Consider the following 25,632-nt stretch of genomic DNA (forward strand, 5'->3'; position numbering starts at 1 on the left):
ATAAAGTTATGTCTTCCAGTTCAGCAAGTCAGTTCCATACTTTATATTATACTTCCATCTCCTTTCATTTCTCGGTTCCCATACTTCAGTGCTCAGAGCAATAAGCCAAGATAACAGGACTACATCAGCAATGCAGGGTTCCACACAGAGTACTGTCAATCTTCTGCATACACCAAACTAGATGCACTATTTCTGTTGTCATAGATTGTGCACAGGAGAAGAAGAAATAGTTATGGTTCAGGTAACATTAACAAGAAATGATAGTCCTGTTGCAATTATGTTACATAAACATCTCACCATAAAGATATGTCAGTACAGTATATTTTAAGCTCCCATATGTCATTAGAATTCATGCTAAAATAACCTTACAATGCAATCTTTATGGACAGATCTCTGTGGATTAACCAGTTTTTCAGTTTTCTCTTACATTTTGTTAAAACTTTAATACTCTGAGCAATGACATTTGACACACTTTCTGCTACTACTTTTGCCAAACACCAGCATATGTCAAAAAATCGTAAATGATGCCCTTCAGATTTAGGACCGTTAGCTAGAAACCAATTTTTTACAGTGATACTGTATGTTGATTTAAATAAGATCAATATTCAATAACACTGTACTTTAAGCATGTATGATTGTACTTCCACACCTGTGCCATTAGTCTTATGAGTATCTTTACAAGGAGCATTAGTCAGGATTCTGAAAACTAGAAACCCCTAAGTTGTTTAAAGATTTTGTCCTTATTCTTTCCTACCATAACAAAAACTTACTAAGATTAACTAAATGTCATAAAGTAATATAAATATTACTACTGTTACAATATAGGCAGCAGTACTTCAAGTAACAGCCTTTTGTCGTGTAGTCTGAGCTTAATGAATTGAAGTAAAATTGACTTTTTCTTACAAACGCTAATTGAAAAGAGGCAACTATTATCCCTGTAAAATATCAAATCAATAATGGAAAACAATCAGTTCTGGGCTTTTAAGCCATGGCTTACATTGAGGTAATGAGGGAGAGGAAGATTTAAGCTGCATCAGGAACACTAGCTGGATTTCTGTCTGATTCCTCAAAAAATCATCTTAGAGCTCCTGAAAACAAGTTAGAGTAGTAGCTCCAACGTTCTCTGAAAGGGTCCAGCAATAGATTCTCCTACATGTCAAGTCAACAAGGCGCAGGGAAGATAACACCACAGTGCCAACATTGCTCATTCACACGTGTCCCCATTGGGATACTAACTTTATGTCAATGCCTACGCTTCCCAACAGCATTGGGCCCATTCCTGCACTGCCATAGGAGTGGAGCCTGAACAGCAGTAATGCCATAAGAGTCCTAGGGGTGATAATGGAAAGAAGATTAGATACTAACTTCTGATGCAAAAAAAAATAGGTGAATATTAATTTGGGCTACATGCAAATCACACAAGAGAGGTTACTGGTTGCATAATGGCACCCAGAATATTGTTAAAGTTCTTGGGCACTGTGACAGGGTCAGGCCAGATGGCTCCAAGAGTGGTCGAAGGTAGATACATTAGTTCGACGTTAAGCAGGTCCCTTTTTTCTGGGTAAAATAACAGGCACTATTCCAGAACACTCAGGAACTTTCTAGAACTAATTAAGGCAGGCAGGCTAATTAGGACACCTGTAGCCAATTGGGAAGCTGCTAGAATTAATTAAGGCTAATCAGGACACCTGGTTTAAAAAGGCTCTCACTCCAGTTAGTGAGGTGCACACAAGGAGCTGAGAGTGAGAGGGCGTGCTGTTGGAGGACTGAGGAATACAAATGATATCTGGCATCAGGAGGAAGGTCCCGTGGATACAGGACAGGTGTTGGGAGGAGGATACAGAAGGTGTTGGGAGAAGGCCATGGGGAAGTAGCCCAGGGAGTTGTAGCTGTCACACAGGTGTTACACAAAACACTATAGACAGCTGTGATCCACAGGGCCCTGGGCTGGAACCCAGAGTAGAGGGCGGGCCCGGGTTCTCCCCATCCCCCCAACTTCCTATTGGATACAGGAGGAATTGACTTGGACTGTGGGGTTCCACCAGAGGGGAAGGTCCCTGGCCTGTCCCCCAACCCACTAGGTGGACCAGCAGAGACTGTGGGGATTGTTCTCCTTCCTTTTCCCCATGCTGCCCAGGGATGAGGTTATCTGAGTGAATGGCAGATTTGAGCCATGAAAGTGGCCAAACTGAGGGCTACTGTGAATCTCTGAGGCAAGAAAAATCCGCCAATAAGCGCAGGACCCACGAAGGTAGAGGAGGAACTTTGTCACAGCTCCTTAAGGCCAGAAATATTGACAAACTGAAATACTATGAAGGACAGCAACAAAAGGGCTAGGCACCGGTGGAAATTCCAGGTGAAGCAGAAGAACATCCTTTCATCAAGTCCACATTTTTCTCAATAGCACAATGAACTGACATTGTATCAGTTTACATAGTTTTATTTCCTATCCCACAGTAAACAAGGAGAAGAAATACAGCCAGCATTCAGAAGTAATGAAATCAGGAGGCTCCAGATATCAGCTCAATATCAAATATCAGTTCTCTAGCTCAGAACTCAGCACACTAGCATTCCTCTCTTTTCACCTGCTGTTTTCAAAGCATAAAAATATCTACGTCAAGAAGACACAGTCTTCAGAACAGCTATTTATTCTACATAGATGGACCACAGAGAAATGTACAAGATTAGTTGCTTCACAGCATAACACATCATGACAATTGTAAATATCAAAAGCACATTCCCTATGCATACTATACCATTGCTCAGTTGGATACCAATAAACTCAATGTATTATGTTTTGGACCTTTCTTGCATATCGAGAGGAACTGTGTAGATCACACATAGGAAGTATCTCACACTTTGTATTAAAAATATATCTAAACAACCTATTTTAACATGTTTGTGGATAGATCCGACAGAAAAGGCAAGAGAAAGAACAACAGACACTCACTGCTAGGTACTGCAGTCAAAGGCATTTATTTCTACTGTGTAACAGACCATGGAAGGGAAAGAGCATAGATTTAGCTTTCTATATGAGGGGTTCTCAGAGAGTTTACTTGTGGACTACCTTCTCCTCCATCTAAGATCACAAAACATCCATGTAGAAGCTACAGCAATTGCCTAAATGCAAATGTAATACACAAGTATTCATAGATTTGTAGTTTTATTTTGTTGATATCTTTTGGGCATTAAGAGGGTTGTCTGCTTTGGAAAAAAAGTGAATCTCACTGTCTACATTTGCTTTTAACTTCCTCTCCCCATTTGATCTATCCCGCTCATCTAGAACCAAAGACAGCCAGCATCAGGTGACCAGCCAGTGATCAGTACGTGACCTGCAAGTACCTTGCTGATCAAAGGTGGTCCAAGGACCCACTACTGAAGAGGAATTCTCAACTCAAAATATAAAAAATATATATTTCAGCATCACTTTATATTTAAAGTATTTGCATTGACACGAATTAGGACCTAGGTGAACAGCTTTGTAGATCAGAGCTTTAAGAAATGTATAATGCAAAACTAGTCACCAATTTATAATGTGACTGCACAGAAGTATTTTTCCCCCCAAAAAGAATGTTTCAAAATTACAGTAATCTAGCCTGGCCTTGTAGGTCTAGTGATGGTGATTTGCTCTGCCATGATGAAGACCAAGGTAACATTGTGGATTTAGGTTTCTGCCCTTAGAGAGAGCAAAGGCATAATATGCATTTAACTCTTCAGAGATGGAAATGTCTCATATTGTTGAGCAGCAGCTTCTCCAGTCAATGAAGGCTAAGAATTGACAGGCTCTGGAGAAAACCTTATCAGAGTCCTCAGCTGAAATGATGGTGCTTGATGGCCCCTTGACCAAAGGAAACATCCTGACATTCAACTGGCATTTCAAAGGATACCATATTTCTCCACTAGCAGCAACTAATAACAATCCATTTTGCTTGCTGTATAGTCTTGAAATGGCTGTTCTTATATCATATAGTTTCTCTAGGATGGTGTTTTTACATCTCAAAGTTAAACTTATTGAAACAGTCACAGTAGTTCAACTAAGTGCGTGATACTGGTCTAAGCTCAACCAGAAAAGATAACACATTTGTCCTGCCCAGATAAGGTTTTGTCACCACAATAGAAAACTCCTCATAACTGGTAAAATATATCTGACTGCTTACAAGCAGAGAAGACACGATGCCTAACATGCAGATTTATTCGAATGGGTGAGATTTCGCAAATGCAGTGGCGGAAGAGAACAATATTTTCTTGAACTTTAAAAGGTCTTTATACCACAAACTATTTATCTGAATGCACAATTTTCAGCATTGGCATTCCAATTTGTGTCCCATATTTTCCATCTGTGAACACAGTGATCTTGTGGAAGAGGATGCCTAGGAACAACTGTATTTGCTGGTAACAAACAAGAGATTGCAGCATGTTCTACCAGGATCACTGGTTGAAAAGTATTCACCCTTAAAGAGCTCTGAAATCAAAGTGGGTACCATAAAAGGCCATGGGAAAACCACTGAATCTAGTCTTTCATCCTGATAGGAACAAAGTAATACCATGACCTTAACTTTCAATACATTGTAGTCTGACCATGACCAAAGTGTAATCTTTACTGGCTTTGTCACCAAGTCTTGGCCAAATATAAGATCCAGATTATGTTCAAACAGAATGCAGAGCACCAGAAATCAATAGGGATAGGCTCTGGCTACTCTTAGATCACAAGTTAATTCTGATGAAACACTGTTCACAAGGACTTCAGAGTCACATAAGAAAATAAGGCTAGCTCAGTGCTGTAGAGGTCAAAATCATGACCAGATCTCATGGAGAGTAGTGGGTGACCTGAATTCTACTAATCACATGTAATGTTCATCTTGGAACTCTCAAACCAGGTGAGTACAGTGAAATAAAATACCCGATTTTAAAATGGAATACCTTCTGATGCTAAAGGCAGCTGAAAGTAATACAGGCACTGCACCTGCCTAATCCTCTATGGGTTGCAGCTGCCAGAAAAGAGCTGATTTAACACTGGGCAAGTTTGGTTATACCTACCAGGTCAGGACCTCTTTGAAGACTGAACCATGGGTAGAAACATATTTATGAGCTACAGCTTGCATTAAACAGTATGAATTAATACTGGGACTCTTACTGCTGATACCTTCTGCTCCCAAGATTAAACCAATAGTGCTAAACTGTCTAATCAAAGCTGTGTGTCTGATGCATGCCTTGCCTAGGCTCCACAAAGCTCAAACCATAAAAACCGGAGAACCAAAGATTCCAAAAATAATCCTCCTTCCAGACTTCTGCATCTCCAATATAAACATGTGTTTCAATCTCGTAAACATCAACTGCCAGTTGTCCAAGCGGTGCAGTTACTGCTGCAGAGTCTGAGGTAGGGTTGTGTAGGGTAGAGTGCAAGTTTGACTTCCTAACTGATTGTCACCTCTTCCTCACAATCCAATCAAACTCAGGTAAGTGGAAAAGCAAAAACCACTCCAAACAACCTCCAATCCCTTCAACCATGTCATCCAATTTAGTTCTTCTACTTCCTATCACCCTGTCATTAAAACCACTCATTACCAGACAATTTGAAAATTATGAATTAACCAAGGTAAACTAATAAAATCTGGTCCTGGACAGCTTTGGTCCTGGAAAGCTCTTCATCATTTATATGACATTCCCAGATGGATATTTCAGATCAATTAGCCAGGTAATAATAGGAGTAAGTACTTACATCATACCTTGCATCAGAGTACCTAAGAAAGAAAATTTAATTAAGCTGCCAGATGATCATTTGAAGTGTTATCATCCCAGTTTTACGGTGGGAAAAAATGAGAAACAGTGGATACCAGACCAAAAGTTTGTTTTCATAAACATATAACAGGTTTCAGTGCTTTAACTTATGTTGGTATTCACTGATTTTTTTTTCTAAACAATAATGCCATAGAAATTGTTGTATATATAGAAATATATAATGTATATGTGTGTAACCGCGAGTGTTACATATCTGTACCTATCTAGATCATATAATGAAATGTACTAATATTAATAAGTGGTTGTGTCACATGACAGGGTTAGTTTAATAAAATAATATTGTAAAGGATTTTTTCCTTACACAGGTGTTTAATTGCAAACATACTTTAATGAGTAAGTTCAGCCACTCAGATGTTTTGTAAAAGCTAAAATCTTAATTTCACTTTAAGTCATTATTCAATTATTGTATCACAGAGCTTATGTTGAACTAAGACAACCCCCCTATGTGTGTGCTTTTAGAAATGCTTAGGGGAATAACCTTGGGTGGGCTTTTTAAAAGCACTCTGTGTTGGTCTATCTCTGCTTCCAATGAAATCAATGGGAGTTTCACCATTAATTTTGGGTGTAGAGCAGGGGTGGGCAAACTTTTTGGCCTGAGGGCCACATTGGGGTTGTGAAACAGTATGGAGAGCCAGGTAGGGAAGGCTGTGCCTCTGCAAATAGCCTGGCCCCCATCCTGCATCCGCCCCTCCTACTTCCCACCCCCTGACTGCCCCCCTCAGAACCCCCAACCCATCCAACCCCCCTACTCCTTGTCCCCTGACCACCCCCTCCTAGGACCCCAGTCCCTAAATGCCCCCGCAGGACCCCACCCCCATCCAACCTCCCCTGCTCCCTGTCTCCTGACCACCCCCGCCCCGAACCTCTGCCTCATCCAACAGCCCCCTGTCCCCTGACTGCCCCGTGAGACCTCCTGACCCTTATTAACCCCCCCTCACCCTGCCCCCTTACCAGGCCACTCAGAGCAGCAGGACAGGCTTACTGGAAAGCCTGGGAGATAAGTGCACGCAAGCCGTGCTGCTTGCGTGGCGGCAGGGGAGGAGGGACAGCAGGGGTGGGGCCGGGGTCTAGCCTTCCTGGCTAGGAGCTCAGGGGCCAGGCAGAACGGTCCTGCGGGCTAGATGTGGCCCACAGGCCGTAGTTTGCCCACCTCTGGAATATAAAAGTGAGGTCAACCCTGAGTACTTTTGAAAATTCCACTCAGAAAAGTCTCTCCCCATCACCAACATTTGTTGGCTTTTTTTTTCCTCATGGATTCTCATCAATTTTTTTTTCTCTTTTTTTTTTCTCATGGATTCTCATCAATTTTTCACTTAATTAGGAACATGTGTATTCAAAAAAATCCTCAAATGATGGAAGAGAGATTGACCTGATTCCTTGGCATACAGGAGAAGTAGTTTAAAAGATTATGTTTTCTTATATATTAGATCATAATATCATGAGACAGACTAATGAGCAACTGCAGTTAAACTATTTGTAAGAGTAAATATAATGAATTTGGAAATTAAATAAGAATGCCAATGTTCACACGCCAAGTAAGTGCAATTCTAGCAATTTATTTTATATTGCTGTTGAAAATGAGGGCCATAGTTTTTGAAAGTGAGTTAACAAGGCCCAAGCTTCTGAACAGCATTTTTGGTTTTCCTTGTTGTGAAAGGCAAGCTGATGTCTAATCTCATTAACACATGGTTGTTATACTGGCCTAAGGCACACATTAAAGCCATTATACTGACCATGGGCTCACTTCTCAACTTCTCATTCACGCTAGTCCTAAATGCTGAGCTACACTTGACTAAAGAGTTCAGGATTAGATTCTATGTTGGCAAGACACAACACCATTTTTGTAACCATGTTCAACCAGTTCTCTCATGTAAAAATATGAAAACTCTACACTGGGCGAAGAAAGAAAATTCTGAGGAATGTCACTGGTTAAACTCCAGAATAAAAGATGTTCCTCACTCAAGAAAATAGATCACTGGCAGCCACAACCTTGTCATGTTTGGGTGTGGCTGATGGAAAGCGGGGCACAACGTCACCCTCCGTGGACCTACAAATCCAAAGAAGAATAATGAGTTATATAAGCAAATGTGTGAAATTAGGAGCACATATTGGAGCACAAGAAAGATAGCTGAGAGCTTGCACACACAACACCCAGCAGCACAAATAACAGATTGGCATGTGCTGTGCTCAAGCACTTATATCTGCATCATTTACTGGTTCCTAAAACCAAGCACCCTTTACACTGCCCTGTCACACACAGATATCCAGGCAGGTAAAGAACAAACTAGCAACTGCCATAGACCCCTACCTCGTACTCCTCTCTCCTTTTCTCCCATATTCAGTGGGCTGCTAATGTGGGTTTACAAATGACAAGCAATTTTAATTAGACACACATATACAGCAATCAAAAATATGTTTTTATTTTTAAAGCAAGATATTTAGTTAATAAAACCTATTTTTGTTATAATAAAAATAAGCCATATGAACAAACAAACAACACAGCAAAAAATACTGCAGCACATGAGATGTCAAAACAGGGTCCAGAAAAAAACATCAGATTACACTCTAAACAGCATATGTCGCATTGTACAATATAAATCTCAGATAGAGAATGACCTCTGAACCTTTTACTCTCAGAGTAAAATGCAAAACACACTTCTTCCACCTAGCTTGTCCACAATAACAGCAAAAATAAATACAAATGCACAAAGTTGACGGTACAGAGACGGGTACTTCTTTCTTTGCTAGAACACGCTGGCACTCAGATACCATGGTGATAAGAACCTTGCTAGACTGGGGGAGGGGCAGAAATGTAACACATTTACCTACTGTGCTTCAGGGAGCTGCCTCAGGTTCAAGAATGCTGTTCTTGAATTCTGGAAGGAAAAGAATGCCTAGTTAATATAATATGCACACAATGCTCATGTCAGATATCTCATAGAAATGTGAAGGAACTTACTCAGACTCACAGAGCAGCAGCCAACCCCCAGTACCCATGGCCTCATAGTACCACTTGCTTAGTGGTAGTTGTGTGTGACGGGTGCAAGGTTGCTTAGCCAGGAATCTATCCCCAACCAAATGCTGACAGAAACTGGACCCATTGTTGTTACTGTTGACTAATTGGTATGGTTCATTTGGTCCCTGAAAGAAAACAAAAGAGAGAGAGAGTCAAAGAGAAGAACAGGGCCCAGGACTGCAGCCATACCCAGGTATCTCCCAGTGAAGGCAATGGGACTTTGATCACTGGGTTCATAGCCTGCACTCTGGTCAAAAAGAAACAAATTAACAACCCAAACCATATTTACAAATAAGTGACTTACCATCCTTTTTTATATCACTCAGGAGGTCTTGGCAACGTCTTGGTACAAGCCAGGTTTCAGACAGTGAGCTGCTGAGCCGGCCTTGTATGGCTGAGGCAGAGTGAAACACTTGTCTATTTCTGCTCTTGTCAAGCACCAGGACTGCAAAGATGAACTCCCACAGGACAGAAGTGCCTGCTAAACTTAGATACAAGAATTTCCTATACCAAAACACCATAAGTATCAGCCTTCAGCATGGGCTGTGCCTGCTACCGAAGTCACCTACTAGCTCTGTCAAATGAAAAATGCTTCATCAAATAGGACCATAAACAGGGAGACCTGTAGTGACCTTAGAGGGAGGATGTTGTATTAGGATATTCAGAAAGACCCTCAAACACTTGTTGGGGGTTGCAGTGGCTGAGGGAATAGCAACCTCCTAGTACAGATTTAGGTACCTGTATTTGACATGATACCAAACACCCTTCAAGACTGGGATGTTCTTAACTTCTCCTGCTGTGGTACTCCAGCCATCATTAGTTCTCTCCTTCTCCCCAGGGTGCTGTACTTGAGAGGGGCTATGTCAACAGAGCAGAAAAGAATATCCTTCGGTGTACATGGCTGAACAGTGATTGCCATCACTGGGTCCTTGTTCTCCCACTGTCTTACCTTCTAAATGTTATAAACGGTAATCACATTGGAGTGAAGTGGCATCTGTTACATTCTGGTGACCACAGGTATTTCAAAACAGTGTCATCAATCATAAACACCAGAACCGACAAGGATCCACAACACAGAGTTAATTACCCACTGGAGCACCTTTATTGCTGACATTGGACAATAAATAAATAATAATAATATACTATACAGCAAAGTCCAAAGTTGTAATCTGAGGCAGTGCCTTTCTAACATGTTCCAATGGAACTGTCCAGTTTCATGACCACAGGCACAGTGAGGTCAAACTCCATGTTGTGCAGATGTGTAGTATCTGAGAGAATGGATTTTTATTGTGGGGAGTGACTGCCTTTCTATTTGGCCAGTGATGGTGTCACGGAAGTTTTCAGGCAATTGTTCCTATGGGCACATTTTCAGTGGAAGGCAACTCCTTATTTTTGGGGGAGTTTGCCTCTAAAAATAAACCAGGGACACCGGTGTATATGCAGAATCTAGCCTCTAGGGTAAATGTCAGGAGAAGTAATTTCACATTTTTGACAATACAGTTCAAAAAGTGTGTGGTAGCTTCTTGGCCTGTGTGCAAGAGATATTCACTTGATTATGTCCCACTTGGGAACCAATCAGATGTCTAATAGCCATTTACTTTACCTTTACTTTGTAAATATAGTATAAAATTCTGAAGTAAGACTAAAATCAAACATATAATAGAGCAACTCTTGTTACACATTTATCTCAATTAAGCCGCATTCAGAATATTCTCATGGTAATGCCATTTACAAACATTGCTTATAACTCTTCATGGTTCTTCTGAACAGTCTGTGCTGCATATAATGTAAAAGGAATTGTGAAAACATCATTTCCCGTCTAATAGTGGTAAATAATTACTTAAGAGGCAGATGGAGTATGTTGGAGATATATAAATCAGATACAGTAAGGCAGTCCCTTTTCACAGTTAGAATGAAACATGCATTGTGAAATGTGCAGATATATTACTGATCTAATTCATTGCTTTCTCTTCTCTTCCCCCAAGTAAAAGGCAACATTAAAAAAAATTCACATCACTAAAAATCGTCACCATAAATGACAACCTCATTGGTTGTTTCAAGGAGGATCTTCCAGATCAGACTATAATACACTGGCAAGGGGCAGTGAATACGGAAATATATTTATGCTTACTTTAAGGCTCCTGTATAATGCCAGAGTGGTATAAAGCAGCCTTAGCATAAATGAGAATCAGGCGCTTTGTGTTTTCACCAAAACAATGAATTCACGGCAAGTAGGGATTCTTAATTTTTTGATTGCATTCACTACTAGTGAATAAAGGCACTTAAAAAGCCCAAAAACCATGCTCGAAAATATAATCCGTGTAATATTTCTCCCAGCTAATTACACATCCTTCTCTTTATAAAGATTATCTTGGAATCTGGCATTTTTACTTGTGTTGTGTATTGTTACAGAATACACTCAATCTTTGTGTTTAGTCTTGTTATGCTACAAGCTGAATATGAAACATGAATATGAATCATGAGACAGCTCAACATTTTATAATCCAAGTATTTGATAGGTCTAAAAGAATGAACTTTTGATATATAAACAAATATCAACATTTCAAATTACAAGCAATGTTTTGCCCATGACAAATTTACATACCCTTGATGGACTACCATATGTGCTTTGAATTTTCCTAAAGCTGGTAGAATTTCTTAGTAAAGGATTTACATCACAATTTGCATGCCAATATGCTCTAGAAAACTTGGACAATGGCATTTTCACACATCGATTACAGTAGCTTTAGATTGATGACAACTGCATCCCCTAGCATTGCTAAAAATTAGATAAAGCCATAACTGAACTCTCTTTAAATGAACTACTGCTATCATAAGGAAATACTAACTTTCAACTCTCTATTCTATAGATGTAAGGCACAGGAAAACATGACTACTTCCAACAACAGAAAGTAGCTACATTTTTCTGATACAGACAGATTTTGAATAGGCTGAATTACCAGTACAAAGCAGTACAAAACAACATGACCAAAATGAATAAAAATAATTTCAGTTCACAGTGTGTACATCATCAGAAAGCTGCCATTCAGTGCTTTGATCTCAAAGGGATGCTAAAATATCAGAATGGTTAATTTTATACTTGCTCCTACTATTCAAAATCTTCACACTGATTGCAATGATTGAGCTAATTGAGGTTTATCCAGGCTTGTCATTGTCTACACTTAATGGTCTGGACTCCTATAGCTACATCAACTGCTATCCATCATCAATTGCTGAATCCAGGCTATTCCTAACCATTGACAGAGCCAGAGACACATTTAAACTCTTACAGTCCTGACTACAAATCCTGTGCTCTGGCCACAAGTTTTAATATAGAACTCTGTTTCTTTAAATTTCTAACATTATAACTCAAGGGGAAAATACCAAAACTTTTTTCCTAGTGCTTGTGAAAGACTGGGGATTGGCCCCAGACAATAAAGTCCTCTGCATATCCACAGCAGAGATACATAACTGACAATGGCAATTTAAGGGTTAGTTCACCAGTATGTCTTCTCCACCCTCTCTTGCGGGGGCGGGGGAGGAGAAGGAAATAGCCTCAGGGAGCAAGATGGTAGTGGGGTCTTCATGGCCATTTAAATGACTTGTTTCTAAGGGTCTGAGTGTACTTCAGAACATCTTACACATTATCAAAAATTCAGTTCTAAACACTAATCATAAAAAAAAAAATCACAGTCCAATTATATTCAAAATATACAGTTTTATCCAAGCTAGAGAACTATTACATATTTAAAACTGCCTATTCATTCACACAAAGTTGTATATTTTTACTATCATTTAATTTACTATTTTGTATAGTTTTCCTTCTCCACATACTATAAATTTCGAAGTTAAACAAAACTATCATAATTTAAATGCTTTGCCGAAGAAAGATGATGGTTATTTGTATTCTGTATTTCCAGGCAGTTTAACAAAATTTGGGGTTACAGTAGGCAAAACAGTTGCAATTGTACTTTTAATGTATACTCTACATGCAGAAACATTATTAAGCTAAAGTGCTATGTCAGCTGATTTTCTCTGACAGAACCGTTATGGGAGGCTGGTAATGCAAACACCACCTTGTGCTTCCTGAAAGCTGAATTCAAATGCGTATCAATAATTAGCAAAACTTAGAAAGGAAACAAGACATATTTATAAGCTAAAAATGACCAGGCAACTTTCTGTTTAAATAGTAAAGTACCTACAGAAATATCACACATTGGACTACTAACAACCAGTGATCCCCGAGTCAGATCTGACACACACAACTCAGGTGGACCATGCCGGTGAGCTGCAGTGCAAATGCAACACCACTTTATATAGCTTGCTACTTTTCCCCCCTGAGCCCCAGACTAACTTCTGTATGAAGCCAGATTATCCAGGAAGTGGTTTGTTTTAGCTCAGATATGTTGTTCAACTGTTTTAATGAGATATACAAGCTCTTGGTAACAAAAGGCTGTAAGAACAATTAGAGGGATCAAACATAAAATAGGCTAGGAAATTTCTTCCCTTTCTGGAAACAACCAAACAAAGACAGGAGAATTTGCTCTTATCCTTACATTCCTCTTCATGAACCTCTCAGTCGGTTAGAAAAAAAAACGAGGAGTACTTGTGGCACCTTAGAGACTAACAAAGTTATTTGGGCATAAGCTTTCGTGGGCTAAAACCCCACTTCATCGGATGCATGCAGAGGAAAATACAGTAGGAAGATATATATACACACAGAGAACATGAAAAAATGGGGGATGCCTTACCAATGGTAATGAGACCAATTAATTAAAAGTGGGCTATTATCAGCAGGAGAAAAAAAAACCTTTTGTAGTGATAATCAGGATTGCCCATTTCAAACAGTTGACAAGAAGGTGTGAGTAACAGTAGGGGGAAAATTAGCATGTGGAAATAGTTTTTACTTTGTGTAATGACCCATCCACTCCCAGTCTTTATTCAAGCCTAATTTAATGGTGTCCAGTGGGTTAGGGAGCCGATACAGATTCTATGAAATACTATGAAAATATAAGTACTAAAAACGGTTTTCTCTGCTGCCAATTTTGTAATGAATGTTCAGTACTAACTCTCTAAGAAGTCTATAGTAAAGCAATGGCAAATGTCAAAATGCTTTTCTATTTCTCTTAATGATGTAGACTATTCACATACACTGTTTTCAGAACAGAGAATAAACATCTGTGAATCTAAGGCAGCGCTTCTGAAACTTCATCGGACCGGGACTCCCTTCTGACAACAAAAATTACTACACAATGCCAGGAGGGGCGACCAAAGCCTGAACTTCCCCGAGCCCTGCTGCCCTGAATGGGGGTGGGGGGAGCCAAAGCTTGAGTCCTACCACTCTGAGCTGGGGGCCTATAAACTGAGCCCCACCACCCAGAACTGAAGCCCTTTGGTGTCGGCTTCAGCCCTGGGCGATGGGGCTCAGGCGTCGGCTTCAGCCCCGAGCCTCAGCAAGTCTAACGACAGCCCTGGTGACCCCATTAAAAGGGGGTTACGACCCACTTTGAGGTCCTGACCCACAGTTTGAGAACCGCTGACCTAAGGGTATCAATAATACTGGAAGTCACCTACAACATTAATAAGATAAGCTCCGGATTCTTTGATCCCTCTGATATGTTCAAGCAATGGTTAGAAAGCGAAACAAAAGGATACATTTTGGTCTCCCATGTTTCACACAACAATGATGAATTAATGCACCGTATTTATTTCCTCTAAAATGTAGAGGTATGCCTATTTTTGCAGAGCAAAGTAGTTTAGGACAATAAAATGACAAGTAGTTAGTATCTTACACCAAGGAAAACATCTGAAACGTATTTCAATTATTTTGCACAGTGTATAAGAGCTATCCTAAGTAAGCAGTAAGTCATGGGTACGTGTTTATTGTGAGATGAAACATGTCTCAGTGTCACATGTGCACTGTAAAGCATGAGACGTGAGGTCAAGTACCTACCTTCATTATCTGAGAAGTGTAACTATTTCATAACAACCATACTCCCTTGAGTATGTTATTCCACTTAGAAAAAGTATAACTGACCTCTCAAATAAAACAGATATTAAAGGAGAGGAATTAATTGACAGGATGCATGTGGAAACATTGGGGATGGAGGATGCTAGCCAATCACAGATAGCTACAGCACCACAACAGGAGGGAGGAGAACCAGCTGCTCTATAGGGTGGAGACTGACAGCTGTCCACTTCAGGCAGTGGACAGTATTGCATCCCTCACCCAGGTCCCCCGTTCATTGAGGTGAACAGCCAGTATGTTCTGGCAACAGGAAGTGAGAAAAATGGCTGTGGAGGAACAGCCACCTGCCCCCAGTGCTGGGAAACTCACGGCCACTGCACTAAAAAGGAGAAGGTATAGGGTGCTGGTGGTTGGGGCCTCCCGTCTGAGGGAGACAGAGGCTTCCACCTGACAACCTGACACTATAACCTAGGAGGTGTGCTGCTTGCCTGGAGCTCGCATTCAACATGTTATGGAAAGAGGCCGAGGCTCATCAACTTTCTGATCACTACCACATGCTGCTCATCCATGTGGGCACTAATGACACTTCCAAGTATGACCCTTAGGAGATCAATGGTGACTTCAGGGCTCTGGAAGCGAGGGTGAAGGAGTATGGGGTGCAGGTGGTGTTATCATCCATCTTCCCAGGTGAGGGTAAGGGCCCAACCAGGGATGTGCATCCTAGATGTGAATCCATGACTGCACAGATGGTGTTGACATGAGGGCTTCTGCTTCTTCGACCATGAGATGCTGTTCCCCTGCTTGGTCAGGTGAATCATGTCTCTTCCCAACAGATCTTCTTCCTGGAACAGCATCTCATGGCTGAGGAAGCCAAAGCCATGCTCTGTGGAATCCCCACTGTTGGGAGTTTTCAAAGAGGTAAGAGATGTTCTAGGCTTACTTGGTCCTGCCTCAGCACAGGGGGCTTAACTTGATAACTTCTTGAAGACCCATCCATCCCTACATTTCTAATATTTATTATTATTAGCTTCCTAAACCCATTTTATTGCCAACCAAGAAAAGGACAAACAAAAAAGGTCTGATCTTGGGATATTCCACTGTCCAGAAGAATCTTTAAAAGTCTCTCCCCTCTCTCTTCTGCTGTCACTCTTTCTGACTTATCTTCAAAAGATCATATAGTAACTTCATAGAAAGATAACCAGGGGATCTATTATAATTTGAGCACAAAGATCTATTTCAATCCCAGTTTTCTAGAGGAAAATTATCTTCTCTCCTCAATAGAAGAGTCATAAAAAAACCCCACAACACACCTTTTCCATTTAGATCCTAGAGTCTGCAGAAGTTATAAATCTGCAGAGAAGAAATGTTGCATTAAACCTTTGAATGAGATGGGACTGCATGTAATCTTGTGCGTGTGGAAAGAAACAAACTACCCTCAGCTTTTGATAAAAAAAATTTTCCACTCAGTTAAGGGGTACATTCCATGAGAACACCCATCAGAAAGCATGTACATGATCACCTGTAGTTCTTACTTCCCCTAATCTTTCTCTCCCCCTCTGTGACCATACTCAGACATTTAAAAAACATTATACCCCCAAATAAGAACACCTTACTATATTAAACTAAAATGCTCCTCCGTTAACCCATGGTACGTAATTGGTGGGCGTGGGATCGACGGGGACATGGATGCCATCCACCGCCTCCCTACTTGTGTGGGAGATGAGGGGACAGAGTAACTTGGGCTCCCACTTGTCTCCCTTCCCTGGCTTCTAACAATCTGTGCTCTAAGCTTTTCCCACCTGTTCCTGCTTCCACAGGATAACCAGAATCTAAGGAGACTGATGAGCTCCTAGATGGAGAGGCAGGGGGAGGAAGGAAGGGTTGTTTCTGTCCACTGCTAATCTGTAGTCACTTTTGCTTTTTCCTTAGGATTGACAGGGTTTATGCTTATCACCAAATTTTATTTGAGGTCTGAAAGGTATATTTTGCCCATATGGCAAAATTGGCAAACCTTGTGCGGGTTTTTTCACCTTCCATCCAGCATCCTAGAGGTCTGGTTTAGGGATTAACATTACATTTGTCACAACATTGGCAGGTTCCATTGCAGTTGGTGGGTTAAAAAAGGGTCCAGTGTGAGGTCGTTGTAACCCAATGGGTTGCATGGACATGGGCCTTGAGCATGATGTTGCATGGGGAGGGGTATGCCACCGTGCCTTGCACAACATGCAGCTCCCCTTAACTCTCCTACCTCTATAATGGATGACGGGACTAGGACTCTGGCTGCCCGCTTGTGTCCCCAGACAGGCTCCGGGGACATTGCCTGCATACCCTCCTCAAATTTGTAGAATCCAGGGCAACTAAGAAAGGGGGATGTCAGACTGGACGAGAAATGATCCCCAAACTCAGCCATGAGGATACACCCCAGCTCTGTGTGTGTGTGTGAGAAAGAGAGAGATCTACATTGAGCCATGATCACGGATATACTGGTCAACCACAAAAGGAGGATGGACTATTCTGTCACCAGCTTTTCCTCTGAGCAGTATAGGACAGCAGTAGCCTCTCTTTCTTTTACACTCCCTCTTTCACTCTGATGAAATTACAGCCTCTGGTTTAACTCAACCCATATCATTCCCCCATCAATAGGAAAATAAATAAAACACAACCAGACTGAATTTATTAAACAGTGTCCTAGCTCTGAATAGGATGCTTTGTTTCAGATGAATCATGCTCCCATCAAAATAACTAAATTTCTCACTTGTCTCTGATGCACAGATTTTAATGTATCATTCAAGTTTGTTCCTCAAGGTGTGCCTAATAGATGTACTCAGCTCAGCATGAAATGAAGACATCTACTGGGCTTAAGGCAGGAAGCCTGAAAGCTTTGAGTGAACTGTGCACCTAAACCCACTGGCTAGGAGAACAATTCATTCTACCACAAAAAAAAAAATGTTGTAGCAGTTAGATGTGTGTGTAAGTATGCATACATGTGAGTGCAGATATGCATGATGGATGTTACATGTTGGTCTGAAGTGTCATAAAAAGTTTCTTGATGGAATCTGGGACAACTGCATCAGTCACAAATGGCACAAGTGAGTTATTCAGGTCATCCAAACTAGTGTTGCTAAAACCTGCACACGACACCATACTCGTATGCATTCCATATATGCCAAATATTTTACAAGGGGAAATAAACTACCTTAGGAAAGTTTTAGAGAGTTGTAAAAAGGTATTATTTTTCACATTCTTCTATCTGGAAAGTCATATGCCTTAGTTACCATGAAGCCAAGGTAATGAACTCAGAGAGACAGACACAGACTTCTACAGTTACCTATGTGTCATACTTTTAAACTCTTATTTTAAGACCTTCCAAGATCAGAACTAAGTGCTTCTATGGCTCAATGGAAAGTCTGAAAGCTCCCTTTCACAAGAAGCTCCCTGTTTATAGCCCTGTAGTACTGCAAGGTAGCCAACTCGAAAGCTTGTGAAACGTAAATAAAAATCAATCAGTCATGGGCCCAGGGCTGAATGATGATTCTGCCTTAGTTGGGTATATTTTTCAGTGGAAATTCCATAATGGGGGGAGAGAAAGAAACGATTCTTAGGCAGCTTGAAGCTGCTTTGGAATGTTAGAATACGTCTCAGAGGAGATGAATATGTAGGACAGGCGGTCAGAGATGCATGATGGTTGTCCAAAGCATGTGAAAAATTCATTGAACACATGATCTGAAATTGATCACATGGATGTCACATCTCCATGTGTGTTTATATATATCAAAGATATATACAGATAAATAATGCATTTAATATTACTTTTTAATGTTTGTTTATGTCTCTATACTGTATTATACAGTGTGTGACATAACTGCATCATTAAAGCAAAATAAGATGTCACTGATGCTTTAATTCAGTGTTTAGGAAGCTGTTTTTCCCAGTTACTGTTGTTGCCATTTGAACACAATGGCTTGTTTTTACCATAAACCACGGTGTATTATGTAACACGTCTTGCATTGCTAGAAGGGAAGATGGTATGTGTCACCATTGGGTATATTTTTTATGCCCCTTGGAGCGATTGCTGTGGACTCAACTGAGATTTTACATTTACTAATGACCAGCTTTGGCATTCTCAGAAGCACCAGGCACAAAGTGAAAATTGTAGGTAAGCAGACTTCTGTTTACATTGACTCAGCAATTGCTTTTGTGCCCAAATTGATATAGGAGACCATGGAAGAGCAATACACTGCTGATAAATTTAGCTCATACCAGAAATGCTGGCTGCACCACACACTGACTGAGGAAGGGGTTTAAAAGGTTTGAATTACAACCCAGATTTTCTCTACATTTTAGAAAAAAGTATTTTCATTCTGCAGAGGGCCATAAAGAAGCAACTGTTTCATATCAGATGCCATGCACATCTCAGACTTTTCAGCACGTCAATATCCCATGTCTGATAACTCACCTACATAGCTCAAAGAGATGACCAGTTCACAAGGTGTTTGATATGAATGTCAGGCCTTTTATGAAAGAAAATCCACTGTAACCGTGATACGGTATTACTGCCAGTGCTCTTATCAGCAGGTAACTCCTCATCTTAGAGGGAGCATAGAGCTGTCTAAATATCAGGCTACAAATAATCAGAACGCTGGGAACTACATGTTCAAACTGGGGGATTCAATTCAGCTTTTCATCCTTCCAGGGAAGATAAACTGAAGTCCAAATTGTTTTCTGAAAGCCCAAACACAGTAAACTAACAACAGCTTTACAATCAAAGTTCTCTCTGTTTTGCATAACCACTAAACACTATATGGGATGTTTCAAGAACAGGTGTTTGTCTTGCAGTTTTTCACCAAATACTCCCTTTTCCTCCTTTTGCGGTGCTCTGTGCATAAGCTGTCCTTTTGGCTGTCTCACTTTCCCTGAAAAAATGGCTGCAGTCCACCCACGTACATACAATTTGTACAGAACTTTGATTTGTTTCGGAAGGAAGGTACCATTTAAAAAGTAAATTCAATGCATTCCACCTTTGTATCCGTGCATCATTTCTATGTTAAAAATGTCTATTTACACTGAGTTCCTCAGGGCAGAGACCATGTTTTCCTCTGTGGTTTTGGCAATCTCCTTTCAAGATCTCAAATATTCACTCTTCAAATATTCAGGGGGAAACTCACATCTCGGTAGCATGGAATAGGTTGGGAACAGGGGTAAGAACACTGGTTTAATGCAGAGCAGGCAGTTTCTGAATATTCCTTACTAGAGCTAAGCAAAAATTTTTGACTTAAAACTTTATTTGGCAAAAACTGCAGATTTGGTGATACCAAAACATTTCATGAATTTATGCCAATTTTCCTGAATTGTTCTGGTCAGAAAAACCTTGAACAAAATTGAAAAATAACTGAAACATTTCAATATTTTCAAAATGCAACATTTTGAATGACTTGTTTCAAACATTACTTTAATTTTATTTTTAAAAAATTTCAAACGCTCATTCTACTTAAAATAAAGGATTTTTGTTGTCGTTTTAACTTTTCAATGTGCCAATAATTCTGAAAATTTTCATTTTTGGTTTGACCCAAAACAATTTGTTTTCTGATTTTTCAGAATTGAACTGAAAAATCCAGTATTTTCATAGCTCTAATCCTGACTCCATACAGACAGGTTGTTTCAGTGAGGTCTGGACAAAATGCATTCTGTAGCTATTCTTACTGCTGCTCCAAATAGGAGCAGTATGGGCTTCCCCTATACACATGCCGCCAATGGCACTGGCAGTATGTATTTAGGTGTATGTGGGGTTCTGGCAAGGCCTTAGCATAGCTGACTGAGTTTTCTTTGGACCACAGAGTATTGGTGAGCACATCAGCCAGGCTTTTTGCCCAGCACTCAAAGGAGAATTTAGGTCAGTAGCTTTTCCTGCTATTAATTGGGTACACTAAGGGCCGGTGAGAGTGAAAAGCTACCTGTATTTTCTGCTATTCCTTAATGCACATGCATAAGAGATGTCCGAGGATTGTGCCATAAAACATCTTTCGGAAGTAGAAATATTTACAATACAAGTGAGCAAACTATAGCACAGAAAGGTTAAGTGAACTACCAAAGCTCATGCCGTAAGTCAGTGGAAAAGAATCCAAGATTTTAAATTTTAATCTCTTGCATTGACACTTGACAACACTTCCCATCAATGGGAGTTACACAGAGAAATTCCCTCAGAGCTCATTTAAAAGGTACCTCTACACTGCTCACTGTGGAGAATATCCTTACAGCCAAGACAAAAAAGGGCAAGAATATGCAAAAAGCAAACAATATTTGAAAATTCTAAAGTATTTTTCTCTTTCTAAGCAATCTGTACGTAAAATGACGAGAAACATGTATAAACTTTGAATTATGTATGGAAAATATCTATTTTTATCAGTTTGTATTTCTGAGCTGCCATTTCCTCAAAATTTTGTAGCATATGACACATCCTCATCATAAGCCTATAAAGAGAGATTGTACAGAAATTTTCTCTCTGTTTGTTTTATACTTCAGCAACAACTGGGCTAAATATTTAAAATGTTATGGGAGACATTTTCAAAGGTGGTCTCTTATGTGCACTTATGGAGCAATTACTTGCTTTTTGTTGGATAAGAACACAGAAATGGACAGAGATACAGTATTGTAATAAGGTGGACAGATTCACTATGATATTTCAGTACAGATAATGGTTACCTGCATGATGTGATTGCAAGAATGCTAACACTGCTGTACTGAACACATTATTTTGTAATGAGATGAACAAGAATTGAAATGAACTTTAAAGCCTGTAGGTGTCATTGTGTAATTGAAATGGGTAATAGTCCAAACGCACCAGATGAAACTGGAGTAACTGCATTTGAATATATTCAGAAAAACCCATGATCAAATCCCAGTTCAATATGAATGATTTTACAGTGAAAGGCTCCTCTGTTTCAGAATAGATTTGTGTGTGGACGGCATCACTTGAAATCCAGAGTCCAGCAGATGTGCAGGAAGGTATTCTATTTATTTATTTAAATAAGGTGAACCAATGTTCCGTGTACTTCCTAAAACAACTGTTTGCCTCCAAGCTCCCTCTAGACTTGTGACTCATTTGCTTACACATTTGGTTCTTTTCAATCACTAGAACTGCAACACACAAATGAATGGAAGGTGGGAGGATCAACTAATCTAGGATGACACAAGGAGTTTAGCTGTTCATACAGCAGTAGCAGAGGGAGAAGGCAGAAGAGAAGAGTGATCTATCCTCTAACATCAACACTTCATTGAAAAGGAAGCCATCTCTGTTGCCATTATCCCACTGGGAAGGTGATGACCAGCTGACTTTACTGTAATGTCTCATTCTTACTACTCAACAATGACCTGTTCATTGGCTGCCAGCAGAGAGAGAGAGAGAGAGAGAGAAGAAGGAGATGAAAGAAGATAGGGAAGCTCTGAACTTACCCACCCAGGAAAGAGCTACCTGATAGTAGTAGTACAAAAGCATCACAGAAATAGAAAGCAGATTTTCAAGACATTTCAATTCTTTATGGATGAGCTGTACAAGCCATGATCACAGAAAAACAATGTATGTCCACTGATCTATAAGGCAGTAGCATATATCCCATATTTCAGTCAAAAACTATGGCACTATTTTAATTAATTGCTTTTTCTGCATACAGTATACAGATAACAGGGCATTAATCCTACACTTTGAACTGATACTGTAAAAATGCTTTCTTTCGCTTCTCTTGATTGATGATACCGTATGGCCTCGTATTTTACCTAATAGTGAAACTTTCCATCACAGTAATTTCTTAATCCATGTTTGCAGGAAATTAAATCGAACTCTTCCGTTGGCCCAGGACAATACATTTTTTTTTTTAGATCTGCAGCAAATTTCAATCTGGAAAATTTGACTCAAGAGTTGTAACGGTTGGACAAATTTGCATTGTACCTGGACATGCAGACCTATCAATAATTTCAATGTGGAGCATTGATATAGGGTTTCAGAACTCCATATTAAGTATTAACATCTCTCTGACTGTTTTCTTATATGGCCCTCAAATCATAATATCTTGAAAGGCAGGTTAAAAGTAGCACGCTTTATCATCTCAAATTTTACATTTTGGAACACTGAGCCGCAGACAGGGTGAGTGCCTTGCTGAAAGTTGATCCATATGATAATGACAAAGCTGAGATTGGAATTCTTGAGCACTTGGTCTTCAGTTCTCTGTTTAAACCACAAATTTTACTGCCTCTCCAGCAAGGGCACACATAGAAATGCATTTTTTAGGTTATTCCATGTTTGATTTTTACTCTCCGTTGTTCATACATTTCTGTTTCAATATATATTTTTTTCTGTGTCAGATCTATCCTTTTCCACTTTGCTCACACTGGCATCAAGCTTATTTTATAAACGAGTCTTGACCTTTACCATAGCACAGTTACTGCTCCTCTTACACACAGGCAGTTGGTGCAAACTACACAAAATGAAAGGCATGCATCCTGCTAATACCACATAAACGTTCAGAGCTGGCAATATTTCTAATGGATTCTGCTGGAACATTTTCTGAAGCAGCGAGCAATATTTGAGAGGGGTGTTAGTGTGTGGGGGAGATGCCTTTCACTAAAGCATTATTCTCTGCAGGCGTAAATCCACAGACCCATTGCTGTTATACCAGTAGATAAATTGATTCACTGTTTTTCTCTCCTATTAAGTAATGTACTAGCATAGTTTGTTCAGCAATGCTTAAACACTGCAAATTAACAGAGAAATCCTGGCCCATTGAAATCAATGGGAGTCCTGCTACTGACTTCAAGAGAAGGAGGATTTTACCATATATATTTCCAAAAGCAAAGTCAGTCACAATATTTGCTACTCAAATATTTCAGTATAAAATAAGGACTTTTTTTAAAGAAAAAAAAAAAACAACCAACCACCTAAAACATCAATAATCCGATGAAGTGAGCTGTAGCTCACAAAAGCTTATGCTCAAATAAACTGGTTAGTCTCTAAGGTGCCACTAGTACTCCTTTTCTTTTTGCGAATATAGACTAACACGGCTGCTACTCTGAAACCTGTCTTTATGCACTGTGAAGGATTTCAATGGGAATACTCACAGGGTCTAATTCAGGACAGTATCCCTATTCAGGAAAGCATTGAAGCACATGTTTAAATATAATTGAAGTGAATGGGACTTGAACACATGCTTAAAGTTAAGCCTGTTCTGAAGTGCTTTCCTGAATAGGGGAACCAGTATGTGAATTTAAATACATGTGTAAATCTTTGCAGAATTGAAGCCTAGGCAACTAATGTTCATGTATACCATAGAAACCTATATAATCAAAGCTGTTTTAGAGTGTAAATGTTTTAATGAAAGCTGAACATTTCATATATTAAAAACATTCAAACTATTTTTTGTTTGCTTGCAAATCACTCAAATTCCATTCAGAGAAAGTGAAATATGTCACATTTCAGCTTCATGATGTACCACAGTTGAGTGATCTGCTATTCTACTAAAAAACAGAGCTTACCATGGAAGTGCTGACACATGCTTAATTACTATGTCAAATAACTTGTTGCCTGCGATATTGTATTTATCATATGACCATACACTGTTTTGTTCTCTGATACATTAAAATTCTCTAAAGAGCTTTCAATGTAAACAGATTTTAAATTTTATTTCACAGCACATGTCTTAGCTGTATGGAAAGCCTGACCTTTAATAGAGAGACTAGTTATTCAATCAACACATATAATAGATGGTATTACACATGCACCAAAAGTCTAACTACAGTGTCAGTGATAAAAAAAATCAACTGTAAAGAAAAATTTAAGCCCTTGTTTAACAATGAAAACAACCAGCAACACAGTTCAGCAGCAGAGAAGGATAAAGAAATGATAGTAATCCTCTTGCTCCTCACATGAACTACAACAAGCCATTTGAGTGAGACTTTTAAAGCTGAAATTTGTCCATCAAAACACAAAATAAATTCCTCTAATCCTTGTGCCACAAATTACTAATCCATCTGGAAAGCTAAATGTGTTGTGTGTGTTTATAAGGATCTAAATATCATCAGACAGAAAGGCAACTAGGTTAGCAACATGTACCCATACATAAATAAATAAATGCAAACGTCTGAAACAGTTTGACCATACAGTAAGCAGGATTTACAAAAGTACTTACAGCTCTCAATCTCCAGTGTGCAGTTTTGTTCATCCAGCGGGTATCTTCGTAGGTCCATCATACAAGCAGCTGTTGTTGTAATTCTAGAAGAGAAGCATATATAAGGACCATTGTTGTTGTGTGTGATTCACATCTGTGATTAAATGGAGTTGAAACAACAGAGAATGGATTCTGCATGATAAGCAATTTTGCCTCTTTGCTTATTACTAAGATATTGCATGTGCTGGCTTTTCGTAAGGGTTTTGTACTACTAATCTAGTTTATGGAAGCAAACTGATATGCCAATTTGGTGGACAAGTGGACAGTTTATTATATTTATATGTCCCCCATCACCATAGTATCTCAAAGCCTCACAATCTTCAATCTAGTTATTCTGACAACACACCTGTGAAGTAAGGCAATATTATTATCCCCATTTTACAGATGGGGAACTGAGGCAGATAAAGACTAAGGGTATATCTACCCTGGGGGGGAAGGTATATTCTTAACTCAGGTTAGCTACCCCATGTTACCTAACATGGGTTAAAATAGCAGTGAAGACATGGTGACAACTTTTAACTCAGGTTGGCAGCTCATATTCAACTCCATTCTCTCCTGTAGGCTGTTACATGAGCTGCTAACCTGAGATGCTGTGTCTTCACTAAAAGAAAAGGAGTACTTGTGGCACCTTAGAG

At 39.7% G+C, this 25,632-nt stretch overlaps 1 protein-coding gene across 2 annotated transcripts in view; it reads right to left on the reverse strand.

The window, feature by feature from the left end:
* The window catches only part of GABRB2 (gamma-aminobutyric acid type A receptor subunit beta2), a 245,246-nt gene that overhangs the window by 67,509 nt on the left and 152,105 nt on the right, over positions 1 to 25,632 (reverse strand). For both annotated transcript variants that reach the window (XM_084637283.1, XM_084637282.1), the window contains exon 6: positions 24,959 to 25,041. In XM_084637283.1, coding sequence (XP_084493409.1) covers positions 24,959 to 25,041 — 83 coding nt within the window. The remainder of the gene's footprint in view (positions 1 to 24,958; positions 25,042 to 25,632) is intronic.

Source organism: Lepidochelys olivacea (assembly GCF_965140295.1).
Source record: "Lepidochelys olivacea isolate rLepOli2 genome assembly, chromosome: 8".
In the NCBI taxonomy this organism is placed as follows: Eukaryota; Metazoa; Chordata; order Testudines; family Cheloniidae; genus Lepidochelys; species Lepidochelys olivacea.